This window comes from Falco naumanni, chromosome 8, assembly GCF_017639655.2.
Source record: "Falco naumanni isolate bFalNau1 chromosome 8, bFalNau1.pat, whole genome shotgun sequence".
Taxonomy (NCBI): domain Eukaryota; kingdom Metazoa; phylum Chordata; class Aves; order Falconiformes; family Falconidae; genus Falco; species Falco naumanni.
Window position 1 is genome coordinate 39720510 of NC_054061.1, and position 21529 is coordinate 39742038.

General features: G+C 61.5%; 2 protein-coding genes across 3 annotated transcripts; both read right to left on the reverse strand.

The window, feature by feature from the left end:
• Positions 1–519: 519 nt before the first annotated feature.
• Positions 520–7083, reverse strand: FEV (FEV transcription factor, ETS family member). Its single transcript, XM_040604706.1, has 3 exons — positions 5651–7083; positions 4628–4702; positions 520–2171 (listed from the first exon to the last, which is right to left on the reverse strand). Exons 1-3 carry the CDS (start codon positions 5700–5702, stop codon positions 1660–1662), a joined length of 639 nt encoding a protein of 212 aa, XP_040460640.1. The 5' UTR covers positions 5703–7083; the 3' UTR covers positions 520–1659.
• A 2610-nt stretch (positions 7084–9693) lies between these two features.
• Positions 9694–16985, reverse strand: CRYBA2 (crystallin beta A2). Of its 2 annotated transcripts, none has more exons than XM_040604309.1 (5): positions 12765–12792; positions 11994–12167; positions 11431–11572; positions 10247–10389; positions 9694–9923 (listed from the first exon to the last, which is right to left on the reverse strand). In XM_040604309.1, the coding sequence occupies exons 2-5, from the start codon at positions 12152–12154 to the stop codon at positions 9776–9778; spliced, it is 594 nt and encodes a 197-aa protein (XP_040460243.1). In that variant the 5' UTR covers positions 12155–12167; positions 12765–12792; the 3' UTR covers positions 9694–9775. The 2 variants fall into 2 exon arrangements, with proteins under 2 accessions (XP_040460243.1, XP_040460244.1); XM_040604310.1 differs by lacking the exon at positions 12765–12792 and adding an exon at positions 16966–16985 and having other exon boundaries at positions 9776–9923.
• Between the last annotated feature and the right edge of the window lie 4544 nt (positions 16986–21529).

A 21529-nucleotide genomic window follows, 5' to 3' on the forward strand; every position in this document is an offset into this window, starting at 1 on the left:
TTCTCACTTACCCCTGCATCAATGTCACATGCAAGTCTGGCCCCATGGCTCAGGACCTCCCTGCTTCTGTCACAGCCCAACCTAGCAGGGACACCCACTATTGGATCAGGCCATGCTGGGCCCAGTGCATTGTCCTGAGCTGGTTGCACAGCGATCTGTGGGTTGTGAGCGATCTGGCTCCTGGCATTGCAAATTCCTGTGGATGATGGCAGGATGGCAGAATTCCACCAGACTGACTGCATCTCCTCCTTGCCTCCAGCTACCATATCCCCTTGCCAGCGTGGGAACAGGGTATGTGGCTTCCCTGAAAAGATGTCTTAAAAAGCCTAAAGGTTTCCAACTCTGCCCTGTTTTGTGGGGGCTGTAAGAGCCAGAGGTGATGCCTGGAGAAAAGGTGATGCAGCAGGATGGCTGTGTCCTCCCCACCCCAGCCCTGCAGGTGCTCTGGCTCAGATGGGAGGGGATTTGCTGGGTAGTTTCCTCTCTCACCAGCCCCCTGCAGACAAGAGAGGACACAAGTCACAGCACCTCTCTGTTTTATTGAAGACCAATCCCTCCCCCCAGCTAGTGCAGAGCCCAGCACGCCCACCTTTTCTGCATCCACTGGGCCAAAGTCCTGCTCCTGAGGATGGGGGCACCTTGGACCCAGGAGGAGAGACCCAGGGCTGCCCCTTAGTGCCCAGGGCTCCCAGCCCTGCTGTCATACCTTCCGCTCCACCTCCCACTCAGCCTTGTTCCTGGGGATGTCCCTACCCACCGAGGGTGTCCTACCAAGCCCTGTGTGCAAGGGGCTAAAGCCACAGTAAAACTGGAGCATTAAACTTGGAAGTGACCAGCAAGACATGGGCTCATGTGTAGGGTGTTGGGGTCCATCCTGCTCTGTGGCGTGGTCCTCAGGCACTGGGGAGAGGGCAGAGTTGCAGGGGCCACGGTCTGCTGCCTCCAGCCTTTGGCCTTGCCTTGAAGGCTGGCAGTGTCCCCCACACCTGCCAGTGACACCTCCAACCCCCGAGCCCTGCCCTGGACAGTAGTTAACCCGAGGAGGGCATCTGCTCTCCAGACCAAGGCTTCTCCTGAGGTCTGGAGGAAGCCACCATCAGCAGGAGGTGTAGGATGGATGAAGGAAAGGAAGGCTTTGGAGACAAGGTGGGGGACCAAGGAGCTGCAGGGAGGCTTCCCTTTCCCTGCCCGTGCCCAGTGGGATCATCACCCATGGATACAGCTGCCCTGGGGCCCAGCTCCCGACTCCCCTCTGCAGGGAGAGGGGAGGGCAGGCACAGGCTGGGGGCAGAACTAAGGATGTTCACTGGGTGGGCAGCATGTTGCAAAGGAAGGGCTGGGGGCACAGTCCCTGCTAGGAGGAGAGCCTGGGTTTTTTCCTTCCATTCACACCTTGCTTTAGGTACCATTTCTATTCCCAGGTTCATGGATCCCTCTTCAGCCTAAATTTAGATGGCTTCTCTCCTCCAGCCACCCATGTCAGGGAACCAACCCAGCTACCCTGCAAGTACCCCTCGCCCCCCACACCACTCTTCAAACTAAAAGGGGGCAACTGAGAGCAGGGCAGGATCCCACCCCCCATCCCTCCCTGCTGAGCTCCCCAGCTCCACAGCCCCACGCTTCTGGGGACGGGAAGGTCCACCCGGTGCAGCCAAGCCTCTAATGGTAATGGTTGTTCATGTTGTTGAGGTGGGAGGCTGCCATGGTGCTGAATGGGGCAGAGGGTTGGAGCCCATGCCCAGGGTAGAGGGATGGGCTGGAGCCAGGCCAGTAGGAGAAGCCAGCAGGAGTCACCCCTGAGGTCATGAGGTTGAGTTTGGAGATGCCTGAGAAGGGCAGCGGGGCCAGGTTGCCCTGAAATTTGTAGAGGCTATGATCAGGGGCAGCCGGCTGGCACACCTGCGCCAGCCCGTGGAAGTCGAACTTGTAGGCGTAGCGTTTGCCGTGGACCTTGGTCATGATGTTCTTGTCATAGTAGTAGCGCAGTGCCCGGCTCAGCTTGTCATAATTCATGTTGGGTTTGCTCTTCCGCTCGCCCCAGCGCCGTGCCACCTCGTCGGGGTCGATCAGCTTGAACTCGCCATTCGTGCCTTCCCAGGCGATGCAGTTCAGGTTGGCGCGATCCGAGAGCAGCTCCAGCAGGAACTGCCACAGCTGGATCTGCCCACTGCCTGTAAGGCCGGGCCCCGGAGAGGTTAAAGCTCCTTCTCAGGGCACAAGGAGAGGGGCAGGATGTGCCCCAGTCTCCTTGATCACCTGCTATGTTGCCCCCTCCCAGACCCAGGTTTCAGGTGTACCTCATTGTGTGTTCCTTACCCTAGAGACACAGAAAGTGGTAACAGGGTTGTGTCTCCTTTGCAGCATCCCTACCCCCTCCTACCCACCAAGCAAGAGGAGGAGAGGACACCCCTGCACCTTGGGACATGGATAGGCGTGCTCAGAGGTCAACACAGACTGCAATGGGTCTGTATCCAGGGTCCCCACATCCCTCCTGCCCTCATTCATACCCCACTGAAGATGAATACCTGCTCATTTGCTTTGGTGTGAGGATCTGGCCTGATTCTTTCATCTGCAACCCCAAGAAGGAAGGATCTAGACAGTACCCAGATCTATCCCAGCACCAATATTCCTCACTACCGCCTCTGCTTGGAACTGGACTGGTGTCACAGCCCCTGCCTGTCTCTAGGGAACTGTGCCCTGCAAGGATATCTCCATGGTTAGCAGAAGTCAGGGTGCAACACTGCTCTGACCTGCACCCCTGGCAGCCACAGGCAGGTATGGGGTAAGGGGAGGCCAGGACAGGGGAGGACCTGCTCTGGCTTTGAATCAGCACCAATATTCTTTATTTCCAGAGGAATATCGTCCTCTCTGAGCCATGGCCATTGCACCCACAGATTGCACTGAAGAGCACCCTTGGTGAATGCCCAAGATGCCCCTGTGCCAGGCTGCGCACACACAGGAGTGTGGCACACCTTGTCATGCACATGGTGAGACACAAGGACAGGCTCCACTGGGTCTGGCCAGAGGTCATGAGAGGAGAGTGTCCCTGGACCTTAGGGTGATGAGCAATCCTATCTCTGGGACCCAGCCACCCTGAAGAGCAGCCCTGCACTTACCTAGACCCCATCTCCCACACTCCCTCCCAAGCAGCACATCCAGCGCATCGCTGCTTCTGATCCCAGCCCTGGCAACACAGGCTCTTCCCACAGCAGGGGAAGCGTCTTCCCGTTTCATCCTTGTCCTTGTGCTTTTCTGCCACTATTTTGTCTAAAGATGCTTGGATCCTGTATAGAGGTTTAGCACCCACAACCCCTGCAGCAGGCAGTCCCACAGCTCAGCTACGTTTCCCACAAAGAACCACCTTGTCCTGCTTGCTTTGAATCCACTGATTTTATTTGCTGCACCCAATTCTTGCTCTGGAAAAAGCAGGGAACACCCGTTCCCCATTCCACCAAACCCTGCTCAGAAATCCTGATCCAGGCAGACAAGCCCAGGCAGGTCCTTCCAAGGTATTGTCTTCCCAAATTCCCCATCCTGGGACTGAGGTGGGGGATCTCTCCTCTTTAGGGTACATCTGCAGCCCTTGCCTCTTCATCCCCATAGACCCCACTATGGGGTCTTGCTATCCCTCACCCATGGGGTGCCCCACCCCATGCAAGGAGGGCAGGGAGGTGTTGGGGGTGCAGCTGGGTGGGGCAGCAAGGCTCAATCCTGCCTGCTGCAGGGTGCTATGCTGCAGCACCTGGCAGCTCCCTGAAGAAACCCCTCCAGGGACCCCCAAAGGTCCTTCTCACTGCAGCGCAGTGAGCGGAGTACAGCTGGGCAGAGTCCGCAGTGCAGAGGCAAAAGGGCTGCCCCTGCAGTCACAGCTTTGCCTCTTTTCCTGCTCACCCCCTGGTCCCTGTCTCCTTGCCAGACAGGCAGGCTACGTGGCCCAAACATCACAGCTCCGGCCCCGCGGCTGCCCAGTGCCCAGTCTGCTGCACCCCTCAGCAGGCTCCAGGCTGCTCCCTGGCCAGCCCTTGGCTGATCCCCGAGACCCCTGGATGGTTTGCACCAGACGGATGGCTCTGGCTCCCAGGGATCCATCATCTCCCAGCCGACCCATGCCCTGCCGGAGCCCCAGCCCTTCACCGGCAGCTCCTTCCAGGTGGTATGGCACCTCATTGTCCCGCTCGCAGGATCGGGTCCCCCGAGCCCGGATTAGCTCCCCCAGCTCCCGGGCTGGCTGGCAGCTCCCTCCCCATCGGATGTCCCTGGAGCACCGGCAGGACCCGAGCTGCCACCCCACACCTGCCCCGCTGCGGGGCTCCGGTGGGAGGGCCTGGGGTGCTGGGCACCCCGCTCCTCTCCGCTGCAACGGGACGGCGGCTCCCACCGTCGGGGCTCGGCTGCTTTCCCCGTGGGCTTTGGCGGCGGGATGCCCCCAGCCCCAGCCGCCCGCAGCAGCAGGGAGCGGGGCTCCGCAGCCGCCGTGTCCTGCGTGGACAGTGCCCGCGACGCGGACCGGAGCGGGTCCCCGATGGCTGCGGGGCCGGGGAGGGTAGGGGCGCCCCGCGGGGCTCCCGCTGCGTGCGGAACGGGGGGAGCGGGGCCGGTCCAGGGGAAGGGGCAGCGGTGCTCTTACCTTTCTGCACTCCGGGGCTGAGAGACCCCCACGCCTGGCTCTTCCCGTCTTTGAACAAAGTTTCCCCGACTGGATCTGGGGGAAAAAAAGGGGCGCGGGTGGGGGTGGAGGGGGGGGCTGGAGCCAGGCGGGACCGCGACCCCCCGCGCCCACCCGCGGGCAGCCTCCCTGCAGCCCCCGGCCGCTCCCCCTCGCCTGCCCCGCCGCCGCGGCGAAGCCAGGAAACGCGTCCAGGAAAAAGGAAATCGGATTTCCGACCGAGCCGGGGAAGCTTTTAAATAGGAATAGAAAATCCCGCGGGCTGGGGTAGGGAGAAGAGAGGGAGAGAGCTGTGGGGCAGGGGTAGAGGGGGAGGAGGCGTGTGTGGTGGAAGGATGGGTGGCAGGAGCGGCAGGTGGAAGGAAGGATGAGTGTTGGTGTTTGGAGAGCGGGTGGCTGGGGAAACGAGAGATAGATGGAGAGTTAGATGGAAGGAAGGAGAGATGGGTGAATGGATGGCAGGACAGAAGGGAGGATGGATGGGTGGGTGGATGGAGGGAAGGATGAGAAGAAGGAGGGAAGGAAAGGCTAGAGGTGGACAGATGGAAGGAAGGGCAGGTAATGGGTAAGACGGTGGAAGAACAGGCTGATGGAAGGGACAGAGGGTAGGTGGAGGGGATGGCTGGTAGCAGGGGCAGAAAGAAGGGTGGAGGGACAAGTGGATGGGGTGGAAGGATGAGTGGAAGCACGGGGAAGGGCGGGTGGGTGGAAGGATGGGTTGGAAGGAGAGAAGGGTGGATGAAAGATGGAAGGGAGGACGGGTGTGCAGGCGTGGAAGGCTGTGAGTGCGGCTGGAAAGGAGGAGGAAGGGATAGTTATGGGGCTGGAAGGCAGGAAGGGAGGAGGATAGAGGGAGAGGGGAAGGCAGGCTGGGCGCTGGAGGGAGCGGGGCAGAGAAGGGCGCTGGGGCAGGGCGGGTGGGGGCCGGGTGCTGTGCAGTGCACGGCGCTGCGGTGGGGCAGCAGCCGGGGGTTCCGCCCGTACCTGGCAGGTACATGTTGAGCAGCAGTGGCACTGCTCCGGCGCCGTGTCTCATGGCAGCTGTGGGGGCGGCCCGCAGGCTGCATGTTTTAATATTCCTGCCCCTATTATTATTATTATTATTATTCCACTTTATCAGGGAGCAGCTGATGGCGAATAAATGGCAGCGGGACGGGCAGGGGACGGGCAGGGGACGGGGGAGGCGGGGGAGTGGGGGGGGAGTTTCCAGGCAACTCGCAGGGGCTCGGGGCCCCGGCTCCAGCAATTTCCTCCGCTGTAATTAAAGCGGGCACTGCCCCCCCCAACCCCCTCCACCCCCCCCTTCCACCCCCCACCCCCCACCCCCACACACACCCCCGCTATCGGGCCCGCATCAGACTTTAATCACGGCCGCGGGTTTCTATGGAGAGCTGCTCGGGCCGCTTCCTGCCTCTTCCGCCTCCTTAACTCTTCGCAAACACGGCGCTGCCATCCCAGCTGGGAGCGGGGCTCGGACACTGCCTGGAGACCGCCTGGGCCTGGCCTACCACCACCACCAGCAGCATCCCGCTCCCTGACCCACACAGCCGGATGGTGGGCACAGCGGTCCCTCTGCTGCCAGCATCACCTGGGGCCTCTACATCTCACTGCACGGCATCAGCATCGTCCCGGTTGCCTCTGTCCTCTGAAGCCACCCATGCGGCCAGCCATGGGGCTCTGTGCCTGCCCCTTCTCCAAATCCGGGCTCCACAGCGAAGTTCTGGGGTCCCCGTGCACTTGCCAGAGCCCTGGGGTGGGTCAGCTGGGTCCCCACAATGTCCCTCCAGCTCCAGGACACTGGTGATGGAATCCCTTTGCAGTGCCCAGATATCCAGGGTAAGTGCATCTCCAATGGCTGGTGGCACCAAGACCTACCACGCGTCTGCCACCTCCCTGGCTTCTCTGTGCCTTTCTGGACAGTCCCTGCCTTGGGGACGATTAAGCCTGTGACCACCGTGGGGTCCCCCAGCCCTGTCCCAGTCTCTTGCCCATCTTTATTAGGACCTGTAGAAGCTGGATGACCCCCAACACCCAGCCAAACCTGAATGGCCCCATCTCCACAAGCTTGTCCTGAGCAGCCCTGGGCTTTGTGAAGATGGGAGGGCAATCTGGGGAGAAACTTGTAACAGGGAAAGGATCTGGGGTGATGTCAGCTCCCAAAAGACACATCTGGCCAGGTTTTTCCCCCCATCACCCATGGTTCCAGCTGCTACATGCAGCTGTCAGGTGCCGGCAGAGGATCTGAACCCCAGGCCACGAGCAGACCCTCCACCAGCACCCCATGACTTGAGGCAGCCAGGCAGCGTGCCAGCAGCGGGCATGAACTCTGCTCCATGAGGCCAATACCGTACAGCCAAGCCGTCCATCAGCCCACAACATCTCCTGCAGTGTTTCATTGATGTCCAGTAAAAGTATGAGCTCTCACACTGAACTTAGTGAATTTCTTGAAAATAGTCATCATGAGACACGAATCCAATGGAAACCAGGATACGGCCATGCAAGACCCATGGTTATTATTTATACTGCAGCCAAAAGGTGCCCTGCATAAGAAGCTGCAGCCCATGGGGAGCAATGCTCGGCCAGGCGTGAGTGTCCACAGTGGGTGTCCCAGCTCTGTACAGCCCAACAGCCCTGGCTGCTCCCCCGCCCGCCTCCTCCCCAGCCCCCCAAGTGTAGCTTTCCCAGCAGCTGCTCCGCAGCCTCCCAGACTTGCTTTCGCTGCCTGAGTCCCTGGAACAAACCGCAGGCAACAGAAAACAAGCCCCGGCAGCAGCAGGGTGAGGTAAGGAGGGGGCCAGACCCACTGAGCCCCTCTCTCCCAAGCAGCCCCAGTGACCAGGATCTTCCCTCAGCAAACCTGCATGGTGTAGAGCATGGAGGAAGGGGGTCTGGGCTGAGGGACAGCACATCAGTCCAGACGGGGGGAAGCAGTTTGGAAACAGCCTGAGAAACAGGGTTAGGGCTGTGGAAGCTGGAGATGGTGGGGGGTGGCACTGGGAATAGGGACTCCTGGGCCCCTGAGAAAGCCAGTGCGTGGGGATGCTTACAGTGTGGTGTGAGGGGACTGGGGACTTTGGGTGAGCTGGGGGCTGCAAGGCGCAGAGGGGCAGGGAGTGTGGGGTCCCAGGGCCGGGGAGCCTGGTGCCCATGTGGAGCTTTGGGGACCTGAATGATGTGACCCCAGGTACATGGGGGAGCTGGGGCAGGCCCATAGGATGGGGGCGGGGGGGCAAGGTACACACAGAATCCAAGGAACAGGGGCTCATGGCCAGGGGGGAGCCAGGGCATGGGGCTTTGGTCTGTGGAGGATTTGGAAGATGAGGTTTCAGGTCTGTGGGGCTCCAGGGGATAGAGCCCAGACACGTGGAGCACCCAGCTGGCAGCCGCAGAAGGTCCCTCTGGCTGCAAGCTGCCAGTTTGCCCCCCGCCCCCCAGCACAGTGCTCTCTCCCCTCCCCAGGATGGAGCAATAAGGACCCCACATTTTGCTGTGACCCCCACAGCTCCCCCCGGCCCCCTTCCCCCCCCCCCCCCCCCCAAACACAGCCCTATGCGCAGGTGCCCAGGACAACTTCACCTGTGTGCTGGTGGCGGCACGGAGCGGAGCCGAGCTGACGTGGCCCTGGGCTGGCTGCAGCCCGGCCGAGTGTGCAGGAATGTGTTTGTGCAGGGGGAGAGGCTGGCTGCCGTGGGGCTGTGGCGGGGTGGGGCCAGCAGGGACATGAGAGGACAGGGGAGGGCTGGAGGGCACTCCACAGCTGGGACACCCTGTGGGATAGGGGTACACAAGGTGCTGGGGCTTTTGCAAGGTGCATGTTGAGGTGCAAGGGGAGAGGGAGCAGGAACATGCAGGGTGTGCATGGACATGCTTGTCTGCAAGCTCATGTGTGCAGTGCACACATGTACACGCACACACACACATGCCAGGGCTGGGGTCTCTGTGCAGCCCTTGGTGCATGGAGTGCACCCACCAACCCCCAGCCCAGTCCCTCCCTGTCTCCCAGCACCGTTCTGGGGCGCCCACAGCTCCAAGGCCAGGAGTGCTTGTAGCAGAGTGGGCATCCGTGGACCCAGGTGTCCAAGCCACCCAGCGCTGTTCTACTGTCCTGTTGGCTTTATAGAGGATGTCCTGGGTGTGGGGACCACCTCGGGACTGGAGGCCTGTGCCCTGGGAGGGCTCAGCGTGCCAGAGCAGGATGGAAAAGGAGGAGGAAGAGGCCGGGAAAGGGTGCTGGAGAAGGAGGAGGAGGCTGGGTGGGGCTGCCCATGTGCCCGGCTGAGCTGGAGCCGGATGCTGGCACGGATGTGCTGGCGTGGCCAGGCTGGGGGTGGGGGAACACAGACCCTAAGGGTGCTGGGAGCAGGTAGCAGAGCCCCCTGACAGCTGCAGGACACTACCCCAAGGACCTCTTGCCCCTGTCCCTCGCACACCCACACAAACCCTGCATGCTCCCTCTATAAGCTAGTGCCCCCAGCACTGCCCCAGCTGTGGGCATCCCAGTTGTGGCAGCCCCCACCCACCTGCAAATGACCCCAATGCTCCTCCTCCTCCCCAGGCCCACAGCAGGCAGGCCCCCCCGCCCTCCTCCAAACCAGTACAGAGAGGGGCCATCATGTTCACAGACTTTGTAGCAATCACCTTCCCTAGCACCAAGCCTGGGAGGAGGACCCAGGGCACAACCCTCCGGATGCCACCTCTCAGCTCCAGCCCCTTCTTTGCCCAGTAAGGCCAGTAAGTTTCTAGTAAAAGTTCCTGTTTCCCCAACTGGAGCATCACGGTGGTGGGAACTGTTCTGCATCCCCTCTACTTGCTGTGAATGGACCAGAGGTGGGGTGCAGAGAGCTCAGCTCAGGGTGGAGGTGGTCATGGGTCCAAAACCACCTGGGGAAGGGGAAACCCTTTCCAGCTGCTGAGAGCTGGGGGGCAGCAGGGCTGGGGCAAGCACACTGCCTCCCACCCCACAGAGGGTCCCCCAGGCCTGGCAGCCCCCCGAGGAGTAGAGCAGAGGCAGGAGCACCCTTTTTTTTGACAAATGCCTTTATTTGCTACCAGATAGAGGTCTATTGCACAGCAGCCCAGAGGCTGCGGGGCATGTGGCCCTGCCCCTGCTCAGTGCTGGACACGGCGGATGGATTGGATCTGGTTGGTGTGGGCCTGGCTGCTGTATTCATTGTACTTCTTGAACTCGCCGTTCTGTCTGTCCCGCTCCAGCACGTACTGGTAGCCCCTGTATCCTGGGTACTGGTATGCCACCCATCTGCAGGCAGACCTCTGCTTCAGAGCCATGGGCCAAACATCCCCCTCCCCTTCCCCTCCCTCTGCTTCCCTCCCCTCCCATCCCCTCCCCTCCCCTCCCATCCCATCCCATCCCATCCCATCCCATCCCATCCCTCTGCTTGCCCTGGGAGGGGAGGGACAGAAAACACCCCATGACTTGGAGTTTCAAGGGAAGTGGAGCAGGCAAGCACTCCTCCTTTTTGAGGTCCCCCTTCCCCATCTCTGGGGCTATGCAGAAGGGAGGTACTTGCTGAACCCCTACTCTCAGCCCCCACCACCCCCATCTTTGCCAGCGGGACTCACGCTCCAGCGTTCACTTTGATGGATGCCACCTCCTTGTTGCCCCAGCCCATGGCCTGCAGTGAGGGGTAGTCGTCGCTCAGCTCAAACTTGTGCCCCTGGAAGTTCTCAGCCTCATAGAGGATGACTTTGCTGTCATTGTGGTTCTGCAGAAGGAGAGCATTGCGGCTCAGCAGGGATGGGGTGGCTTGTGCAGGAATAGGGGATATAGCATCAGGGGGACATGCACCAGGGCACCATGGGAGGCCTGGGACCATGCCCAGCTTTGGTATAAGGCATGAGGATGTCCTTCAGCCTGGCACCCCCTCACCAGGGCATCCCAGGACTGCCTGGAGGATGCGACTTTCATGTCCTTGTGGTCAGCTGCTGCTGAAGGTGACAATGGCTACATCCTCTGCACCCACACGGGCTCCTGCCCTCGGCATCCTCACACTCCTCGAGGCTGCGGGAGGGTTGCAGGGCAAAGCAGGCTGCTGAGAGCAGTCACCCCAGCTCTGTGGGGCTTTGCAGGGTGCTAGGCACCAAGGGGTTAATTGCTGGGACACTGAGCGATGCGGCACTGTCCCCCGTGCCCAGCCCCCACACGCATCTATCTGCACCGAGGAGCAGTCCTGCCAGTAAGGAGTGATCTTATCACATCCCCTTTATTAAAGCCCAAGCATATCTGCCTGGTGATTATTAAAAGTTGGGGGGGGGACCCCCCGCTCAGAGGCACAGACGTGCCGCTATTGCGAGCACCAGTGTCTCTGCAGATGGAGCGATAGAGGCTGCATCTGCCTGGGCACGGCTTGGGTACCCCAGGTGGGAGGGGGACAGACACTGCACCCCAAGCATCCCTGCAGTCCTGCCAGCTCCTCTCTGCTCATCCCATCCCCGGGTAGGGGCACAACGCCTGGGGACCCCAGCCGGGCAGGTGGCTTTCCAATGCACAAAGCAGAAGGAACTGGGATGATGTTTCAGGCTAAATTTTAGCCCTAAAAAGCATCCCAGGATCCTTGCAGGGAAGTGGGAGCCAGTGTGTGCAGCTACCCCCTCCAACCCACGACACCTCCATTCATGCCTCACCCCTCCACTCTACATCCCATGTAACTGTCCTCCTGTCTGTCCCTCATCACCCTTCGTGCCAGGCTGCCGGGGGGAGGCTCTGCCTGCCCCCAGCGCACCGCGGTGCTGTGTCCTTCACTCACTGCGCACTTGACGGGCCGGAAGGAGAGGAGGTGCTCGGTCCGGTATCCACTGTTCCCGCTCCAGGCCTCCCACCGGGGGTAGTCACCTTTCTCCAGGATAAACTGCTGCCCCTGGTACTCGGGGTACTCGAAGCCCACCCAGCTGGAGGGGAGAGGAGGAAAGCCCTCAGGGATGCATGGTGCAGCCCCCAGGCTCAGCCCAGGGCCAGCTTCTCCCACTTGCACAGGGCATGGAGACGTCCTGGCAGGGCGTGGGACTGTCACAGAGGTCAGGGTCCTTGCTAGCAGCAAACATCCCTTCTGAGAGTGGGACCCCTCTCCCCAAGGCCCCACTTGCCTCCGACCCGTGCCTGGGCTTGGCAGGATCTCCCTGCTATGCAGGTGGGGAAACTGAGGCACCATGCAAGGAATGCAGAGAGGGAAGTCGCATGATGAGGCTGTCTCTGAGCAGAGGAAGGACCCAGGTGTCCTGGCTCCCCACCAGCTCCTGACAGTTCCCTGGAAGCAGTGGGTTTGCCAGAGTGGGGTGTGCCACGGGGCCGCGGGGCTGGCGGGGCACTTACGGGCCAGACTCCACCTTGATGGAGCGGATCTTGCGGAAGCCGCGCTCCATGATGCTGGGGCACTCCATGAGGAACTCGCAGCGCTTGCCCTGGAAGCTCTCCTCCTCCCACACCGTGATCTTGTACTGCCCCAGCGTGTCCATGGCTTCACTGCTGGTCATGCGGGTCGCTTGGCTGCTGGCAGAGCCCCACGCATCACCCCGGGCAGGTGCCCACCATCAGCCCCCATCCACCCCACTGCCTGCCACCAAGCCTAGGGTGCTGTCGGTGCTGTCCTCACACATCCCTTGTCACCAGACCCTTGCCCTCCCAGGCTGGCATGGGGGATGCTTCCCATTCCCCTTCCCTTGGTGCTGGGGGATCTCCATCCAGTAACCCCCTAAAGTTGCAGGGGGCCCTTGCAATGCCCCATCTCTCTATGTGGTGTACCCGGGGCTGCCTCGGTTTCTCTGCCCCCAAGCTCCTTGGCAATGGCTCCTGGGGTCGGCCAGGTGTGGTGGCATTGTACCCAGTGCAGGGGGGTGGCAGTGACCCCGACTCAGACACGGGTGTGGGGTGCAGCCCAGGGCAGAGCAGCCCAGCTCCTGCAAAAATGGGTGCTAGCATCCCCCCTTCCTGCACAGGGTACCCCTGCTGTGCCATGCAGCACCCCGCAGCTTCCCCTTCCCCAGAGTGTGCATTGGGTGGGAGGGCTTGGTGTGGGGGGTCGAAGGGAGCGTGGCAGCGCCTGTGCAGTGGGGGGGGCTTGGGGGCTCACAGCCTGGTACTTACTTGGTCGGCAGGGCACAGAGGCGAAGGTGGTGGTGCCGGCGCCGGCTTTTCCCCTCGCCCTTTATAGGCGGGCGCCAAAGTGCCGATGGTGCAGGCGGGCAGGGCGCTGTGTCAGCAGGCAGGGGGTGGGGGGGGGGAGCGGGGTGTGCACCCACCCCAGACTCCGGCTGTCCATTCCACTTAGGCAGTGTGGCGAGAGCAGCCCCCCCGTGCCCCTCGGGGCTGACAATGAAAGTGCTGGGCTGTGTTTGCGCAGGGGCTCAGGGCACAATGGGCAAAGGGCCTGACGCGCCGCTTTCCTTTCTGCCCCTGGACAATGTCACTGCTTGGCCCGGGGATTAGGGACCCAGCCTTTCCCAGGGCACCCACAGCCTTTGCCAGGGTTGAGGCTGGTGGGAAGGAGGTGCCAGGGTGAAGCGGGGATTTGCCAGCTGGGAGCTGAGGGGCACTGATGTCCTCGCCCTGGGATGCTGGGCTCGCCTGGGGCTCTGCCACCACAGGTCCCTCCTCTGTCTAGGCTCTGCTTGCACGTCCCAAGCTGGCAGGGCAGGGCAGGGACTCAGTCTGCATGGGCAGGGCTCCATGTGGGGTGGGAGAAGGTTGCGGTGAGTGAGAGGGGTGGAGGAGGTATTGGCACAGCCACAGCTTGGTCCGTCCATGCTCTGGGAGATGTGCAAGACTGTTTCTGTGTTGCACTGGGTTTCTGTGTTGCACTGGGTTTCTGTGTTGGCTCCAGACTGGGCACCGATGGACCCCAGTTACATGCTCTTCGCTTGCAATGCCCTGGGCATGTCCCCTGGCCTGGCAAAGGGCTCTCTGTGCTCCCTGCACACCTGCTCAGGCAGGGGACGCCAAGCAAGGGATCAGCTTTGGGGGCAGAGCTGTGTCCTCCACCTGGGCAGCAGGACCAGCCCTGCCTGGGACCGCACCATGCCATGCATATATCCCCAGTGACTCCCACCAGGACCTGGGCTGGATGAGGCCAACACAGGCTGGAGAGAAAGAAGAGTGCCCTGCTGGGCTGTGAGATCTTTGGTTTCTTGGCAGCAGCATTTCTTGCAACATCCCTGGGTAGCATGCGGTGAGGCCAGGCATTCCTCACCTTCAGCTGGGCAGGAACCACCCTGGCCTCTGGGCCAGGGCTGGAACAGAGCACCCCAAACATTCCCAAGAAAACCCCAGCCCTCCTGGGGGTCCTGAGCACAGAGTCAGCATCCCGGGAGAGCCAAGCAGTGCCAGTGATGGAGCGTGCAGTGTGGGCAGCTGGGGGGGGTTGTCAGGATGCCGGGCATCTCTGTCCCGTTCTCATCAAGAACTGGGGACTAAGGACTGACAGCAGGGACGGGCTGGGGGCTCTCGGGTCCTCGTCATGTGTCCCACCCACACGCCCCTCGGCAGCGCTCCGGGCAGCGCCCCCTCCCCGCCCCGGGGCTGCGCGGTGCCGGCCGGGCCCAGCAGGGGGCGCAGCCTGGCAGCGGTTGGGGCCGGCTCCAGCCGAGGGACACAGTGGCCCTAAAGAGCAGCCACCTGCAGCTTGCGACGGCCTGGGTGCCCGTGGCGGGGGGCTGGGGGGGGGGGCACACTCCGGGAGCTGCCTGGGGGAGCAGAGGATGGGGTTGCTCTCCGGCGAGGGAAGGGGATGCATGGGGGGGTAAGCAGATCCCCGAGTTGCAGCCCGGTGGCCTGGGGACATCCCTGAAAGTGCTGGGGGACAGGTCTGGGCACCCTTAGGGAAGCCAACACCTTGCAGAAGGTAGGGCGAGATGTGGAGCTAGCACACTGCAAGGTCCTGTCCCGTCCCGTCGTCCCCCATCCCGTGTCCGTCCCCCCCACCCCCGCTGCTGCCCCTCGCCTGCGCTGCGTGAGCAGAGCCATGGGGCACAGGTTCGGCTGGGGTGCTGTGAGGTGTGAGGGCAGTCTGGAGGGCTGCAGTCTGTTACGGGGTGTGCGTGTGGGGTGTGCGTGGCACTGCATAGTGTGCTGCCAGATCTATGGGGCATTGGTGGTGTGCCATGAGGGGCACGCAGGCAGCTCAGCTACCCCCATACAGCCCTTGGGATAAAAGCATTGGGAGGGCACAGGGGAGACACCCACCCCCAGATGAAAGGTGTGCCCCCTCCTTACTTCTCAGTGTGTCCCACACCTCACCCCCTGCTTGGCACACTGGGGGAGCTACGTGGGAGGCACAGCCACGTCTGGGAACAGTAGATGAGGGGGGGTTACCCACAAAGGGCCGTGACAAGGGCCTTCCCCACTGCACCCCAGGATGCACAGCCTGGCCTCCCAGGACATCTCCCAGAGCCCAGGCTGTCCCTGTCACCAGCCAGCAACCCCGTGGCTGTCACCTGCCAGTCCCCAGCCACACCTGTCCAGCTGAGGACAGGGGCAAGGAGGGGCTGGTGTGGGGGCAGGCGGTGACTCTGCTCAAGGGCAGCTGCTAATACTGGCTCTGGGAGCTGGTTAGCGCTTGCCCAGGGCCTCCTGCATAGGCTAATTTAATAAGAGCCCCACGTCGCTCCCGGCTCAGCCTGTTCCTGCGCTAGCAAAACAGATCGTGTTTCTCCGTGCCACCAGGCACAGTGCAGGCGGGTGGCCGGCAGCCCTGGGGCGTGGGGGGAGAACAGGGGTGCCCAGGTGCTCCATGCCAAGCCCACACCATGCCGCCGTGGCCTCCAGCCATGGGGTTACACCCTGTGCCTTGTGCAGGTGCTGGTCCTGGGACGGTGCACAGCCTGGGGAGCTGAGCAGGCTGAAAGGCAGCCCCAAGGGAGGTGAGGCAGGCACTGCCTAGGCTTTGTGATGCTGATGCCACATCTGGAACACATCTGGGGCTCATGGCAGCATGCTGTCTTTCCCACTGCTGTTATGAGTACTGAGGCTAGCTGACCAGGCTAGCACAGCTGTGTGCAGTCCTGCATCTGGCTGATGCGGTGGGATGAGCCCTGGCCACCCTCCCCAAGCCTTTCTAGCCCCTCTCTCCTTGCCCCCAACCCCACTGGGGGCTGCACCATCACACCCCAAGGGGCTGGAGGTCTAGGGGCTGAGCTGAGCAGGAGCAGATGGAGCTGGTGCCGGCCCCTGTTTGTCTTTCTCCTAGTTGCCTGGTGCTCTGTTTGTTCTGAGGATGGCTTCCTGCTGCCAGGGCCAAAACAGGTGGCTTTTATTTGCAGGGTCTGGCTGATTAGATCGGGGCAGCGTATTGTTCCCCCCACCGAGCCCCATTGCTCTTTTTTTTCCCCGTTTCTCCCCCAGCCTCATTTCCCTGGGAAATCATCCTCCTCGGCAAGGATGCAAACCCTCTCCTCCCCTCCCCACGCATCTCACTTCGGGGCTGCTCTGAATATGGACACACCAGGATTCATATATCCCAGCCAAAACACCCACTTGCACCTGCTGGGTCCCCATATCCTAGAGGTGAGGGGCTCGCTGGGGTCTGCAATACTACCTGTCCCCTCCTGGGGCCTTGCTGGCCACCGAGGCTACACGTGTGCAGGCACATACTCGCCACAGAAGCCTCCTTGCACAGGGAGCCCTGGCACACAAAAGCCACCTCGCATGCACGTGTCCCCTGTGCACCCGGCCACAGCCGGAAACTCCCGGGATTGCAAACAGCCTGGCAGATGTTGCTGGGATTAGCTCCCACACAGGCACACACGCACACCGTGGGCTGCCAGCTGTTTCATGCCCGGAGAGGTCTCAGGCCTTTGGGCTCCCCCCAGGGCAGAGCTCAGTGGGTACCTGCCTCAGCTCCTGTTGCACCCAGAGCAGGATGAATCCTCAGGGTGAGCAGGCAGTGGGAGAGGAACCCCGATGGGAAATGGGGACCCAGATGCTGATTGATCTCTGGGTACCATCACTAATGGATGGAGAAGGGCAAAGGATGCAGAGGAGGGTGCAGCCACTTGCAGTACAAGGGGTACCCACACATTCCTACTCACAACTGGGTCGTGCCAACAGCCTGCTGAGATGGCTTCCACACAGCCCTCCTCACCCCAGCCTCCGCTCTCCCCATGCACCTGTGGCCCTCAGCCAGGCACCAGTACCCCCACTGCGCTTGACTCTCCAGACCTGCCCCTGCACTGTCCCCACTGGCACCCTGGCCACCCCCAGGCATGCTGCTCACCCCCTTCCTGTGGGACCATGGGTGCCCACTCTGCCCTGTGGCACCCACAGCTCCAGAGAGGCACCCGCAAAGACCCACCAAGACAAGGATACTCCCAGGGACACATGCTCACCCCCTGCCACCCACCCAGGACCTGCCTGCATGGTCCCTGCCTGGCCCTGGCTGCAGGCTGCTGCCGGTGTGGGGGTGTGCTCAGTCCCACAGCTCTGCCAGCCTTGCTCAGTCCTCAGGAGCTGCTGGGGAGCCATGGCCTCACCTGCCTGCTCCCCACTGTTCCCATGGGGACTAATCCCACCTGAAGGTCAGGAAGGCTCCGCCAGCTGCTCACCTCCTGCCTGTGGATTACAGCCTGTGTGTGAGCAGGTGGCAACTGCTGCATCCCCAGGCTGGCCCAGCCCTGGCATGGGGCAGACAGTGGGACAAAACCCATCTGGGCTGTTCAAAAAAGGGCACCAGGGTAGCAGGTCCCTTGCAGCCTCAGGTGTCCCTCCCCACATCTGTCGTACACTACCCAGATGGGGATGCCAGCGACCAAGGCAGAGGAGGTGGTATCTGGTCCTTGGGTCCAGATCCTGACCTGAAATGGAGCCTGCTGGTGCCAGTCCCTGTGACCTCCTGCCTGTTGCCCCAAATAACCCCAGCCTGACACCCCCAGGGTACCCCACAGCTACAGTGTCCTGGAGGAATATACTGGTCCCCGCAGAGTGCCCAGTGCAGTTGAATCCCAGGGGAGTGGTGATGAAGGCAGGGGGGATGTCCAGCCGTGCACCCAGCTTGATGCAGTTGCAGGTACATCTCCTTCAATACATCCTATCATATTTGGAGGGGCACCATGGGCTGAGCACAGCTTCCTGGGTCCCAGCTTTACATATAGCACCTAAAGTGTTGCCGTGGGGGTGCAGGGTGTAAGGACAGGGCTGGGGTGGGATGGTCCTTGGTCCTCCCCTCCCCAGCTCCCTCAGCCCCACAGCCAGAGGATGCCGGCTCAGCCAGCATCTGGCCAAGGTCCTACTCCACCCCAGTGCTTCTTCACTCCTCTGTTGGCAACCCTCACAGTGCCAGCTGCCCTGAGCCAGGGTGATGCTCACCCAGGAGGCAGATGAAAAGCCTGGCAGCAGTGGCTCCCCTCCTCCAGCAGCTCTGAGGAGGCAGCGCAGGCGGGGGCTGAGCCAGGTGCTGCAGCAAGAACAGAACATCCTGCCTCTAGGCTCCCAAAGCCAGCAACAGCTGGGTCAGGAGCAGCGGCCCTGGCACCCTGCTCAACATCCATCCCCTGTGCATGCTGCCCATGTGTTTCAAGGGGCCACCAGCTGGCCTGGGAGAGGGGACTCCCATTGCTCACTCCTTCCCTGGAGGCCCTGTAGGAGGATGGGTCTGATGTACTCTGAGATGCAGGACTAGTACAAGCGCTCTGGGTTTATCCCCCAGCACCTTGAGTCTGTCAGCAGCCCCCCCCCCTTATCTCCTTCACTTATGGGGGTTCAGAGGCCGTTCCTGGGGTAGTGCAAAACCCCATCCCTCCACTTCAGTAGCCTGTGGGTGCAGGGTGGAGGATGCCAGGCTCTACCCACTCTGTGCCTGATGCTCCCCATGGCCAGGGAATGGGCTGGGGGTGGGCAGAGCTGCCTGTTGTTTCACCATGGCAGGATGCAGCTTCATGCCTGGGACCCACCTCTCACTTCCACTCTGCCTGCCAAATAGCAGTAATCGTGTCCCAGAGGCAGCTGGGCTGAAGGCTGCTTCTCTCTATGGTGCCCAGGTTGGGGCAAAAGTGTGAGATGGACCCATTGCCTGGGGATAGTGTCTCAATGGGGAGTTCAGGACCCCAGCACACAGCTAGGACAGTCCCTTATGCTCCCTGCCCCAATCCTTGCCTTAGCCAGGAGCAGGCTGGGGGGCTGCAGACAACCACAGGGTGCTCAGCAACACCCTGACCTCCAACATTATCCCAGCCCAAGGGACACAAGCAGCCTGTCTCCTTGTGCAAGCTGGCTGGGTACCCACAGTGCTGCTGGGACCGAGTGACCTTCAGGGGCAGGGAGACCCTGCTCAGCCTGGACATCTCCTCCTGGCACACCAGAGCCACAGCAAATAGGCTGGGCAGGAGATAGCTGGGTCTAGGTGTGCCCGCACAGCCCTGTGTGTACCGGCAGCTGCCTGAGCTGATCCCCCTGGATGCTACGGTGCAGAGGGCACCAGCTGGCTCTGCCACATCCTGTGGCAGAGCAGTGCCTGCCCTGGGATGGCACACCCCAACACCCCACCGGGGCTGGGCCCGACACGCAGGCAGTGGTGGCACCCGGCAGTGGTGACAGTGCATGCCTCTGCTCACACACACACCTTTATTCAACACGCACACCAGGACACAGAGCAGCGAGTGTGGCAAGGGTATGGCCAGTGACACACATTCACCTCCGCAGGAGCACACACACACGCACAGGGAAGTGAATGCAACAACGGGATGTACCAGCTCTGCACTGCCTGCTCGACCCAGGGAGGGCACACGCACACACGTACACAGCCATGCACACAAATGCACACACATGAAAACACATATGCAAATACACACACATGCATGTACGCATATACACACCTGTATGAAACTACACCTATATGCAAATGCAGACCTGGGTTGCTCATGCCTCCCCAGCGCTCCTCCTGCACCCTGCCCTCCCCATACAAAGCCTCTCTGTGCAGAGCTGCATCATGCAAATCCCCAGCCCAGGTCCCCAAGTCCCAAAGCCATGCAAATGTCCGTGCAGGGCCCAGGGGTGGGGAGCCAGCACCACGCAGCACAGGCAGCAGCACCCCCTCGCGCCGTCATCCCCTGCCAGCTTGGCACAGCCCTTGGCACCAGTTCTGGCTCCTAGGTGGGAGACATGGGTGTTTAAAGCCCTGGGCTCTGCCTGGCTTGGGGATCAGCTCACTCTTGGGTGCCAACCCTGCCAGAGGGGCAGTCCCCAGCCAACACAGCTTGTAGGGCAACCTGGCTTCCTGGGGCCACCCCCAGCTTTGAACAGTGTTCACAGCCTCCCAGTGCCACTGGGCTAGCAGAACCGGGGCAGGGAGAGCAGGCTGGCAAGATGGCAGGGAAAGCAATTGCTAGTGCTGCTGCTTGTGGCTGTCCCCTTTTCCTGCTGGGACACATGCTGTCCTGTGCACAGACCTCCTGCTGGTGCCAGCACAGGGTCTGGCTTCCTGGCTGCTGCCCAGATACCATGAAAAGCCAAAATAATGCTCTTCTGGAGCATCTGGGCCATCTACAAGGTGCAACATGGGTCCCACGGGGAGCCAGGTTGTGCCAGGGCACAAAGCAGCTCAGCAGTGTGTGGAGTCACTGAGGGAGAGCAAGGCAGTAAGGCAGCATCTCCACAGCCCTGCTGTGCCAGATACCATCTCTGCTGGGCTCTGCCCCCGCAGGGACGCACGTGTGGCGGCTGGAGCAGCACGAGCAGCAGGGTCTGGCTTTACTCAGAGTTATTAATCATGCTGTGTTTGATCCCAGCCTAAGCAGGGCACCTGCAGGAGGGTGGGGTGCGTATCGGGGGGATGTGTTGTGCTTTCTTGGCCTTTCAACTTTGCCAGGCTTGGTGGCAGGAGACAGAGCCTGGTGATATGGCCCAAAGGGGCCTGTGGCCACTGTGATGGGGTGTCACTGCACCAGCTGTTGGCTGTTCCCAGGCTAGGATGTGCACTTGGCTCTGAAGAGATGCGGTGAGCTCAGCACCCTGGAAATGCAATTTGATTTTGATGCTTTCCCACACCACCTGTTGGAAACTCTTTGAGCATCTGCCTAGGCAGGGAGCCCAGGAGGTACCTTATCTCCATCTGTTGCAGGAGCACTCCAGGGAAGGAACAGGGCTCTCCTGCTCCAGGGCAGGGGCTGCTATGCATGGATCAGATCGGGGCGAGGAAAAGCAGCAGGAATCATCCTGTCCCTTGGCACACTCCTGGGCTCCTTTGCCTGCAGCCTTTCCTCCATCCACACTGCAGGGCTGGGCTCAGCCTTCACAGCATTTGCAGAAAGGCTGCAAGAAGGGTTCAGGACCCACCTGTAAACTCAGAGCATCCCTGAGCATGGCACAGCCAGAGCTGGATCCTGTGCTACAAGAGAAGTGCCTATGCCCTGGGGCTTGGCAGGAGTGTGCTCAGAACTCGGAGAAATCGCAGACAGCCAGGCATAGCCAGGCAGGGAAGAACAGGGTTCTTTCCACTCCCAAACAACATCTCGGGGGGAGAGGAAAGCAGATCCATTGCTGTCCCATCTCCCACATCTCCAGGACTCCCTTCTGTCTCCAAGGCACTAGGAGCAGCCCCAGGCTCTGAATGTCGCTGTGCTGGCTGTGGAGGGACAGGACAGGACAGGACACAAGATGGGACAGGAATCCAGGTCAAGCACTGCACTGTGCTTTGAGAGCAGGGCAGGCAGTGGGCAGGACAGTCCTGAAAGGGACCTGCTGGCTTGCCAGAGCCACCCCTCATACCTTTCCACAGCAAGCATAGGCAGAGGGACTGCCACCAGGAGCTGGTACCTGGCCCGCAGGGTGAGGGTTTGCAGCAGGCGACACCCAGGCAGCCCAGTGCACAAGCAGATGGACTCTGTAAGGGCTGGGAAGTGCGGCTGCTGGGACTGAACCGGGTC

Bases quoted from the DNA above. Each gene is read 5' to 3' on its own strand.
- CRYBA2 (XM_040604309.1), bottom strand. From the start codon at position 12,154: ATGACCAGCAGTGAAGCCATGGACACGCTGGGGCAGTACAAGATCACG. The intron at 11,573-11,993 runs GTAAGTGCCCCG...TCTCCCCTCCAG, and splicing joins ATCAAGGTGGAGTCTGGCCC to CTGGGTGGGCTTCGAGTACC. The intron at 10,390-11,430 runs GTGAGTGAAGGA...CTCCTTCTGCAG, and splicing joins TCCGGCCCGTCAAGTGCGCA to AACCACAATGACAGCAAAGT.
- FEV (XM_040604706.1), bottom strand. From the start codon at position 5,702: ATGAGACACGGCGCCGGAGCAGTGCCACTGCTGCTCAACATGTACCTG. The intron at 4,703-5,650 runs GTACGGGCGGAA...TTTTTCCCCCAG, and splicing joins GCTCAACATGTACCTGCCAG to ATCCAGTCGGGGAAACTTTG. The intron at 2,172-4,627 runs GTAAGAGCACCG...CCGGCCTTACAG, and splicing joins CAGCCCCGGAGTGCAGAAAG to GCAGTGGGCAGATCCAGCTG.